The sequence below is a fragment of the Haemaphysalis longicornis genome, unplaced genomic scaffold (assembly GCF_048455015.1).
Source record: "Haemaphysalis longicornis isolate Haplotype H1 unplaced genomic scaffold, Haemaphysalis longicornis Haplotype H1 scaffold_12, whole genome shotgun sequence".
In the NCBI taxonomy this organism is placed as follows: domain Eukaryota; kingdom Metazoa; phylum Arthropoda; class Arachnida; order Ixodida; family Ixodidae; genus Haemaphysalis; species Haemaphysalis longicornis.
Window position 1 is genome coordinate 119,021,465 of NW_027526225.1, and position 10,975 is coordinate 119,032,439.

Consider the following 10,975-nt stretch of genomic DNA (forward strand, 5'->3'; position numbering starts at 1 on the left):
TTCTCAAGCGATTTCAACTTAACCGTGCAGGTGTCGCATTATAGTAAAACAGCCGCCATGAAGGTTTTAAAGCAAAGCTTGACTACTTTCGTCCAGCGATTTCGTGGATGACGTGCAAATGACCTTTTGACCGGAGACACACCCCCGGCGACACACCCCTAGAAGCGCATCGCCTAATTCGCCGGGCCCGCTGTTGGCGCCTGCGGGCGCCGACAGCGGTCGCCACCGACGCTGCGGCCGAGGCAACCACCCCCGCAGTCTTCCATGCATGCTGCGCTGGGTCGTTTTGGGCCACGCGACCTGTATCGCGCCCGGCGAAGAAGAACGGCGTGTTCGCCATGAATGAACGCCGCGTTCACCCGGCCTCCTTCTGTGAGCGTTGCAGAGAACCGAACGGCTTTGAGACGTGGTCGGCAATAAGGCCCCTAGTCAGCAATACCGCTAAACCAAGCGAAACCAAGACTCAACCAGACTAAGCCAAGCTTTTGCTTTGCATATCGAAGGTTAGCAGAGCTAGCCGCAGCCATTTTTTGTGAGTGTTATGCACAGACGATTAATTTATCCCTGATCGAGTTAAGCATGCCGGCTAATCGATTAAAATTGTCTTATCGACGCTCAGCTCTGTAAAGAACACGCGTCTTGCCATTGTAAAAAAAAGTGGTGCAAGGAATGTACGGACCAATCACGCAGTCTGAAATTGTGAACTTCACCATCCTTGCTAGCTATCCTGCGAGCCACTGCAGGGTGCCTTGTATTACCGGGAGCGAATGCAAAACTTAAATGACAATTTGCAAGATTTTTTTTTTGTGCGATACCATTTACATAGGGCCAACTTGCGCCCTTTCCTGGTGTCCTCACGACCTGCTACCCTCCCCACACCACCCCTTCGCAGCAAGAATCGTTAACATGGTGAAGACAAGGTAGTAGGCGCCACAAAGCGGCGCTGCTCCTCCTGTGCTCACGGGGTTTGATCTTCCTCCTGCAAAGTCTGCCCATCCACTGGAACTGAGCGAATTCTAAAACCGCCGTGCATGCAAGCACACAGCACAGAAACGGGACTTGTGAAATGCGGTCTCTCTCTCTCTCTCTCTCTCTCTCTCTCTCTCTCTCTCTCTCTCTCTCTCTCTCTCTCTCTCTCTCTCTCTCTCTCTCTCTCTCTCTCTCTGTACAACGAAGCTATGCACGCCTCTTCCGCGAGATTCAACTTCGTAGACGGGTGCCGACACCACAAGCGCGATGTGTGTCTTATCGGCAGTGTGTTGGCGCTCCCTAGTGGTGCTGTTTTTGTCACTGCCTGTAGGTTTACACCGAGCGCCCATCAAGGACCCTGAAATCCCTTGTCGGAGCTACGTAGAGGTGATACTGCTTGCAGTAGCTTGCACGTACTTCTTGTTGCGTCCTGGTTCGTTAGCGGAGCCTGTGCGAACATTCGCGCTACGCGATCCTACGCAAGAGCATAGACAGAGATAGAGAAAGCTTTAATGTGTGCTGAAGAGCTTAGCCCGAAAACGGCGGGCTTGCTCCTTCAAGATGGGCGCTGAGGCAAGGAGGTTGTATAGAACTTCTGGAGTGGAGATGGTGCTCGAAAACTGACGCCGACGGCCGCCATCTTGCCGTGGGTAGAAAACTCGTTCCGCGGTAGCAGACGCATTGCATTCGTCGCATAATGTACTTGTTTTTGCGGCGGGTTACGTTATATTTTTGCTTCCGTTCTTTTTTTGTTTTGTTTTGTTTTGTTTTCAAGTTGATTCTCTCATGCGGCTACCTTCAAGCGCACCGAGCTTTTCTTGCGCGCGTTCATTTCGCCGCATGTGGTTTCGGTTATGCTCCCCTCTCCGTGTTTCTAGTTAAGCGCTTCGCAAGTCGCCCGTGCGTGCGCCTGGGGCGCACACATCTGGTAATGATTTACATTCTTGGGCGCTAACAACTAAAATAAACAGTAGACACAATGAGATTTTTTTGTGCCCCATGTGTCGTTCTTCCGAGTTCTCTCTTGCCAAAGAGCAGAACTCGTGTTCGTTCGATCCTCGTTCGCGGATGGATGCTCCAAAGGTGTAGAAAGCAGAAATGGTCTGCTCGTGCGTCGTGTTCGGCTGCGCTAATCGCGCGAAGAAGGCGTCGGGGATCACCTTTCATCTGTAAGTGCTGAGGGTATCTGTTTGTTTTGGGTTTCGAGGGCAATACTAGTATTATAACGTTATGAGTGCACATTTGCCCGCCGTTTGTGCGTGATGTAAAGGGAAAATTTGCCGTAGCACCTGCCGTCCGCTTACTGAGCATACCGTACGCGCTTGTTTACGCAGATATGCGAATGTTTTCGCTCGTAGTTGTGGTGGTCCTGTAGTCGCTTGGCTGCGCGAAATCACATGTTTGTAACTATGTGGGGCGCAAATTGTTTTTCCGCACTAATTTAAATGCAGAGTATTGCTAAGGCAGTTACCTTCAAAAATCAAGGCACTCTTGTTTAATACATTTCCTTTACATCCGGCCATACGTAATACACTGACGTTTCTCGTTAGCGCTGTTTCGTAGAAGTCTTTGATACACCGCAATGCTCTCCCGCGTTCTTCGTCCGCGTGATTCTGTTATCAATAGCACGCTGCTCGCGTCCGAACTTGCGCGGTCAACGAGGTTGTGAATGTGATTGAGTAACCTCCTGTGAGTAGTTTTCTTATCAATAGCACGCTACTATCGTGCCAACGTGCGCGGTTAATGTAGTCGTGCATCCAATTAAGTAACCATCTGGATTTGAAAAATAAAGTCAATGGGAGTCACATGCCTTCTGTAAAGTGCACGCGGAATAAAAAAAACCTGCGTTAATGTGCTTCAGTGTGTGCCAAATCCATTTCCCAAAATACGATTGAAAAGCTGGAAATAGACCCGCCGCGTTGGCTCAGTGGCTAATGCACTGTGCTGCTAATCCCTAGAACGCGGGTTCGATTCCCTGCCGCGGCAGCCGCTTTTCTGGTGAAGGCGAAAAGCGAAAACTACTGTGTGAACGAGATTTCGGTGCACGTTAAAGATTCCCCAGGTGGTCAAAATTAATCCGGAGCCCTTCACTACGGCGCGCCTGATCGCCTGCGTTGCGTTAGCGCGTTAAACGCCACAATGAATCAATCAATCAACCAATCAATCAATCAAAAGCTCATGCTTAATTTGGTCTTCGGCAAGGGCAAAACTGGGCATGTTGTTTAAACCAGAAAACGTGCATTTGCACTACATATAAAGATTGCAATATCCTGATGGATATGATTCTTGCAGTACTGCTTAAAAACCATTCGAACCGCTACTGCATTATTATTTATTAATCATTAATGAATAAGCATTCATTAATCCTAGCCACGCCGCTAAAAGAAACAAGCGTCAAATAATCGCGCTTTCGCGTGTCCCGCACTTCCAACGTGAAATCACGGCTAATAGTAACCTTATAACGCGGAATCTCTTCCCATGGCGCGCAACATGAGGTAATTTTAATGTTAAGGGGGCGGTCTATAGCCTTAGCTATACCAAATAAACGTTTATTGAAATAAAATCAGGGGTGGTGCCTTTAGCATAGCGCTGCGCGTTTTCCCGCATCGACAGCTCTGTTGACCACCTTAAGATATACACAGGCGAACTCGCTGCTTGAACCATATCTTACGTCAAAACCTTACGCGTAAGGCAAAATTCAGTCTGCCCTCAAATATCGTAATCGATATACTAGCTTACCATAGTTTTCTCCCTTGTAAAGCCAAAAAAACGCGACCGCACTTCAGCGTCCCTGCCGGCGCAGCGCCTTTTCTACCCACGGCAATATGGCCGCCGACCGGTTCGCCCGGCTTCACCTCCCCGCGTTGCCCGCTATGGGCGGCCTCCACTCCAGAAGTTTTATACAACCTCCTTGCGCTGAGGTGTCAAAAAAAGGAAAACAGGAGGTAGAAACAATCGACAGGCTGGAGAATGAAATTAAATAAATAAGGAGCCTAGAAGGAACTCAAATGTCAAGAGAAAAGATCTGAGCCTTAGAAATTTTCAGATATCTGACCTCAAGGTCACAGAACCTCGGCCAGTCCTGAACCAGAAAAGTCAAGAGGGCCTTTGCCACATCAGCATGATTACTTCATGGTTTGTAACTCGCAAACTGCCCACAACAGCTCCCAAGTTGTGCAGTCATGAGATAAAGAGCACGCGTTTCATTTCACACCGACGTGGCGGAGGAAGCCAGCTTCCCACCTGAGGAAGTCAAGGAACCCGTCGATCCCTGCCACCCGCGTGCGGCGCCAACAGGGCGTTATCCGTGGTCCCAGTATCAGAGCCACGCCGATGCCGATGGCCGACGCTGTGCCTACGGAGCGAAAACAGCGACCATCATCCGTGTGCGGCGTAGCCTTGCGCAATGCGTGCACGTCCCGTAAACACACTGCGGCGCTAAGCACAGCTAAGATTCCTCTATAGACGATAATGCGTACATCCTGCTGCTTCGCGTTTGGTCCCGGGCCGCAGTGAATGTATTCGACGATGGCGACATAACCAAACAGCTACGCTCCACAATTTCGGTTTGCGCTAACCTGGTTACAGCAGAACGGACAATTTGGGGGACACAACAAGGACGAAATAAGAAAGACGGCACGGCGCTAGCTCCCAACTACCGGTTTATTGAACAGACATATCTGGGGCAAGATGAACCTATCACGTGAGGTCTATACGCCTCGAGATTCGCGATCGCTGCGCCGCCTGCCGCCGCTTCTCCGCGGCGTTAGCGGGATTAGCGCTGCGTGGCTGATAGGTGGTCATGCAGTGTTTTGGTTCTCTTTCGCTTCTCTTTGCCTTTCCGCGCACTAAACAACTTGTTATGGTGACGTCTGTAAGCTAACTGCATGTTTAGGGCACTTAAAAGAACAGCTGCGTCTTGGTAGAGCGCTCTAACGCCAACAAGAGCTACAAGGGGGGGGGGGGGGGGGGGGGGGGGGGCGGTTCTGCGCGCGTCTTGGCCGCTCTTGCGGGCGTCGGCGACGGCAGCAGCATATCACCGCTGTCACCTTCGAACACGTTAGCACAAGTGAATTATATTTATTGTCGCCTCGTTTAGTCCTGATATTGGCACTGTAAGAGGTTGGTTCGTTTTGCAGCGCAGACAACAAATGCGGCTTTGCTTCGAATATCTACGTCGTAGAAAAATATGTTTCGGGGATGTGATAACCCAACAGCTGACAAAAACTTGTGCCTTTTATGGGAATATAAGCCACGCGAAAATGTTAAGTACACTCAAAGGCTGTGCATTGTCAGATATGTGCCCACTCATGCCTTATAGTAAGAACCAAGGTATATGTTAATGAAACCACGGGAAAATGAATGGTCGGCAAGTCAGGAATAAATATAATAGTCGTACGGGAATTTAAAAAAAACCGAGTGCAGCTTCTGAAATGCTAAAGACGTTTGTTTGAGCAAGGTAGTATTCACCAGACCAACTAGATGCGAAATGCACTGATATTTCGCTAGACATGGGGGGGGGGGGGGGGGTGAGGAGGAGGACGCTCAACTATCCTTGTTTACAAATGCGGAGCGAAATCAACGACTGAACGTTTTAGTAATCACACACACAAGCTGCGTGTTCACTTTTCGTTTGTTTTTTGCCTTCAACGAACGGCTGATCACTCGGCGAACGCATTTTTTGAAGAATACAGGGTAGGCAGTTCACAAGCGATACGAGGTGTCGTTGGAAGAGTTGATTGATTGATTGCAGGGTTTAACGCGCTGACGCAATGGAGACGATGAGGTACGCCGTAGTGGAGGGCTCCGGATTAATTTTGACCACCTGGAGATCCTTAACGTGCGCCGAAATCTCGTACACACGGGCTCGTTGGAAGAGTGTCGTGTCTGATAAGGGTCTCTGATTTCGGTTTATGCTAGATTCTGCGGTCTCCCTGTGTCATATGATGATGTTTCGAAGAAGAGTTTGGTCACGGACGCGGATTACTCCATAGGCCCATCTTCGCGCCTCTCGTGGAGGATAAATGTAACAGATGAATCTTTGCGGGCGCTCACATCGGGACAAGACGACCCATCATTAAATTTGTCGTCGTGTGCTGACTCCGGGGTGTAATTCTGCATTATCCATCGTACTTCTTTGGTACAGTGTTTGTGAAATTTATGCCGCATTGGCTTGTTCATGGTACTGATCAATATCTGATATGTGATATTGGCAGGCGTAACTTACATGCTGTAAGGTATGAGTGCTCCGCTCGATTTTGTAAGTGCAGAAAGTCGATTTAAATCATAGTGTGTATACGGCCGCATACGGAGACACTGCCACTAAATTTCAGGGCAGCGGAATTGCAATCAGCTGCATGCAAATGCTGGCTTCGGGACGCTGGCCTGTGACACACGCCCGGCGCTCATATAGATCTCACTAAGATCGAGTCATAAACGTTTATACTCTCGTGAACACACCACGCTTGCAAACAGAGTGCCTGCTCCACGTTATTCGGTATTTCGAACGCGGACAAACGGTAAATCGCTGTCTTGAACGAGCCAAAAAGCAACGGCGAAGGGACGGAACGGGCCGGGGACTCCCGCGCCTGCTTTCGAAACGGGCCGCTAGGGGGATTTCAGTGGCGCCCCTACAGGCCGCGCTCGAGGCGTATAGTAATTGTATATTTCTACGTCTTTTCAACAAACCAGTAGCGACGCGTCGTCTTCCTTCCTTGGTCCTCGTTTTGTGAACGCTTCGATTACCAAGACGCAATATGGCTATCCTGTGATGCACGTTATTAAGTCGTGGAGAAAAATAGCAACTGTGTGATATGTACCAGCTTAGGCCTAACGTTTCGTTTTGTGGTTTAATGACGCCAGCTGGTATCCGCGATGCGACGTGCAACGAACTTTTCCTAATTAATGCCTGTTGCGGATAAAGCGGGACGTTAGACTTAACGTTATATTTTGAGGCTTAACGTTAGTAAATTTAAAGATCACCCTTAGGACGTGCCAAACAGTAGTAGTAGTAGTAGAAAAGATTTATTGAGCTCAAATAAAATGACGGCGTCTTCTCAGACGTTGGACGGGGTGGTTCCTTGGTTTCGGGACCCGTATACGGCCATTAGCTCCTGGCCCCTGCCGCCAGCTAGAGCTGGATCGGCAGGGCAGGGCTGGACCGTAAGGTCCCCCTGCCGCCAGCGAGAGCTGGATCGGCAGGGCAGGGCTGGACCGTAAGGTCTCCCATGGCTCATGGGGTGGGGTAGTGGAGGGTAGAGCGGGGGTGGGGGGTATTGGGGACTTGAGTGAAGTGCACTCCGTCAGGATGTGTGCGAGAGTGCCTCTGTTATTTGTGCAAAATGTACAAGTGTCCTCTTCGGTTTCTGGATAGAATTTATTCATCAGGACAGGGTGTGTAAGTGAACCCGCCTGAATGCGCCTGATGATTGTTTGTTGTTCCCTGCTCAGGGTGCGGTGCGGCTCGGGGAAGGTGCGCCGATCCTCCCTATACTCGGAGGTAATCTCTTTGTACGTGAGCACCGGGTTGGTGGTGTCGGTGCCCTGCCCTGCCCGGAGGGTCATCGCTCTGGCATGATAATCGGCTATGACGTTGCTGGCCCGTCATATTCATTCTATGACGAGCTTCGCGTACCGGTTGGCGACGTTAGGTCACAAAGCGCGATGTTAGGCCTAACTACATTAGGCCTAACGTTGGCGTTAGGCTTAACGCCAGGCCGTCGAACACCCTTTGCACCGCATCAACCTTCGCGCAAGCGAGCTATAAACGGAGTAACACGGGAGTATTCACGACTTTGCTTTCGTACTAAAAGGAATGTGAGGGAATTGGCCCCAGCAGTAGTGGTAGTGTACCTGTGGCGAGGACGAAGTAGAGCATGGCGATGAGGCCAATGTGTCCGGCGAGCACGATGTCGATGCTGCCCAGGGCGGCGATGATGCTGGACGAGACGACCGGGATGACGAGGCTCTCGAGCATGCGCACGTACAGCTCGGCCGGGAAGTTGAGCAGCCGCGTGGACACGCCGCGGCCCCGGATGTACCAGCCCAGGGCCATGCCGCCCACAGAGGCGCCCAGAAGGCACAGGTTGAGCGAGTTGTCCGACATGCGGAATAACAGAGCGCCCTCGTCGCCAGCCTCCTCTCCTTTCGCGGCGGCGGCCGACTTCCGGCCCTTGCCTCCAGCAACCCGTGGCGGCTGCTGCTGAGGCTGCGGCTGCTGTAGTGGCAAAGCGGCCATTGTGTACGGCCGTACGGGTAGTAACTAAAAAACTTTCAGTAAAAAACTGACACCGCCCGATAGCAGCAAGCGCGACAACTCCGGCGATCCCACAGACCGTCTGCCCCAGCCATTCACTTTGCCGCTCTCGGCCACGTCTCTGCTGGGACAGAAGCCTCAGTACGGCGCGCGTAACGCAAAAACGCGGGAGGTAAGCATAGAATGATATGGGATTAAAAGTATATAGCTACGACTGAGCAGTAACAACGCCGACAATCTCCCAGACGGCAGCCGTACCGGCAACTCTATGCGGCATTTGCGATGGTGGTAACTCAGACATATATATTCTGGAAGAGTTTGGAGACTCTCGCGTTGGCGATTATTTCACCGCGTCATATCTGCGGTACTCAACCCGCCGCGGTGGCTCAGTGGCTAAGGCGTTGCGCTGCTGAGCACGAGGTCGCGGGTTCGATTCCCGGCCGCGGCGGCCGCTTTTCTGATGGAGGCGAAAAGCAAAAACGCCCGTGTGTGCGAGATTTCGGCGCACGATAAAGATCCCCAGGTGGTCAAAATTAATCCGGAGCCCTCCACTACGGCGCGCCTCATCGCCTGCGTTGCGTCGGCGCGTTAAACCCCACAATCAATCAATCAATCAATCAATCTGCGGTACTCGTCCCAGCTGTGCGGGAATTGTTGCCCGGCTGACGTGAGACGGGAATCCGCGCTTAAAACGCGTGGGGTGTTGCGCAACTCTCTGCGCATGCGTTCTGCGCATGCTCGGGTTGTGACTGACTAAGACGCGGTCGGCGTCACGCGAGCTATGAAGCCCACAGGGCTAGTTCGATTTGCAGAGGCCCAAGAGCATGCAACCGCTACCGAGCGAAGAACTTACAGCCGTTTTCGATTGATGTATACTCGACAACGTGTGAATAGAATTCATTATGGGGACACCGAGAAGTGGGCTGTTAGTAAGCGCTTGTGCTGTGTATCTCTTTGTCCTGCGTTTTTCTGCGCTTTCCGGCACTATGTCTCATTAGAGGACATTGCGTGACTCCATGATAAAATCACGGCTCAAAGATTCTTCATTGAGTAATAAATATGCACCTCAGTGCCCAGAAATCATAGCCTGATTTATGCTTATCAAGAGACAGAGCAGAGTTTTGGGAATCTATCGCTCGAAGCTGTAATGGTTTGTGCGCAAGACCTATCTCCTGACATTTGGCCAAATTATGATAAATTTCAAAAATTCCATTACAAACCACAAGCGATTCGCGCTTGAAATGCCTCTCGAATGATACAACATGAGCCACGGAATATCCCTGTCGAAATATTTGGGGGTACACTTGCCATTGCGATTTCTTGCGTCCAGACGCTGCTGCGAACGTGATTCTTCTTCGGCTCGGCAGGAGCGTGCAGCACGCGCCTGGCTGCCGCGTCCCCGTGGCCCTCCCCGAGTGAGCGGGGGCCCCAAACGAGAAAAATGAAACGGCCGCCACTGTGTACCATTATGGTCTGATTCGTGATGCTGCTGGCTCGCCTTTTTCAAGTGCGTTTTTTTTTTTTACATTTCTTAAAAACGGCCAGCGTACGTGATGTTCGTCTTGGCATATCCCTCGATTGCTCGTGCTGCTTCTGAGGATAACGATATGTTCTCGATGAATGACGCACACCCATTCGGGAGGCGCGTTTCCAAACGCTTCGCGGCACACTCCGAGCACCCACGTGACATGTGTGATGTCACTGCGCGCGCTATTCTTTTGAACGCCCGCTAAAAGGAGCCCACCGTACGGGCACTGTGGCCTCGATGTATACAGAGTACTGAGTACTGGCGCTGGCGACTTCGGTTCGAGCCCCAGTAGAACTATCTTAATTTTTTTTCATTGCTTACCCTTTTTTTCTCAATTCATTTCTTTCTAGACACAAATCGACGTGTTGTTTTGGTTAATAATAATGATTTGGTATGTTTTAGGTCGCTTTAGGTTTAGGGCGCAACCAATGACAACCTTTAATTACGGTTCTGTACCGCGCGAAAAGACGGCACGTGGGTGCTCTGTGCAGCGAAGGGTTTGGAAATACGCATTCGGGAGATCGGCCAACCATTGATGATTGGCCGTTCCTCTGATTGGATATGTTCCATCCACTAAAGAACATCATCATCATCATCATCATCATCCTCAAAATACGTATCTCCAGGTGGTATTGCTCGGGCTCACCCGCTCTATAGATGCGACTTCACGCTACCTTCCTCACAATATATATGCATCCACTGGCCCTCACTGTGCAGCGTCCTCGACTTTATTTCACATGGTCCGGGCTTGCCAACAGAATAGTAACATTGAAGCCATACTAAATCCAACTTTAGAGCAGTGGGAGCGAGAGCTGGCAGGCTGTGACCCTGATCGGCAGCTTCGTCTCGTCAAGAGGACGAATACGGCACCATGGGGTCCTGGACTGAGCGCTTTTATCTGACCGCAATAAAAGTTTTCCTCCTCCTCCTACTCCGGAAGTGGTCTTGTACAGGCGAGGAACCAAGAACCCTGCACTTTTCCTGCTTTCAATGTTGCGCCAGCACACAGGATGGACGTCATTTCTTCTGTGCCTGCCCCGAAACGAGGGAGCGCTACAACATACTCTTTGAGAGAGAGAGAGAGAGAGAGAGAGAGAGAGAGAGAGAGAGAGAGAGAGAGAGAGAGAGAGAGAGAGAGAGAGAGAGAGAGAGAGAGAGAGAGAGAGAGAGGAGAGAGAGAGAGAGAGAGAGAGAGAGAGAGAGAGAGAGAGAGAATAAACGTT

At 50.8% G+C, this 10,975-nt stretch overlaps 1 protein-coding gene across 1 annotated transcript in view; it reads right to left on the reverse strand.

The window, feature by feature from the left end:
- The window catches only part of LOC144162146 (uncharacterized), a 28,043-nt gene extending 19,809 nt beyond the window's left edge, over window positions 1–8,234 (reverse strand). The window contains exons 1-2 of the mRNA XM_077692634.1: window positions 7,822–8,234; window positions 4,213–4,324 (exon numbers count right to left, since the gene is read on the reverse strand). Coding sequence (XP_077548760.1) covers window positions 4,213–4,324; window positions 7,822–8,206 — 497 coding nt within the window. The 5' untranslated portion in view covers window positions 8,207–8,234. The remainder of the gene's footprint in view (window positions 1–4,212; window positions 4,325–7,821) is intronic.
- Between the last annotated feature and the right edge of the window lie 2,741 nt (window positions 8,235–10,975).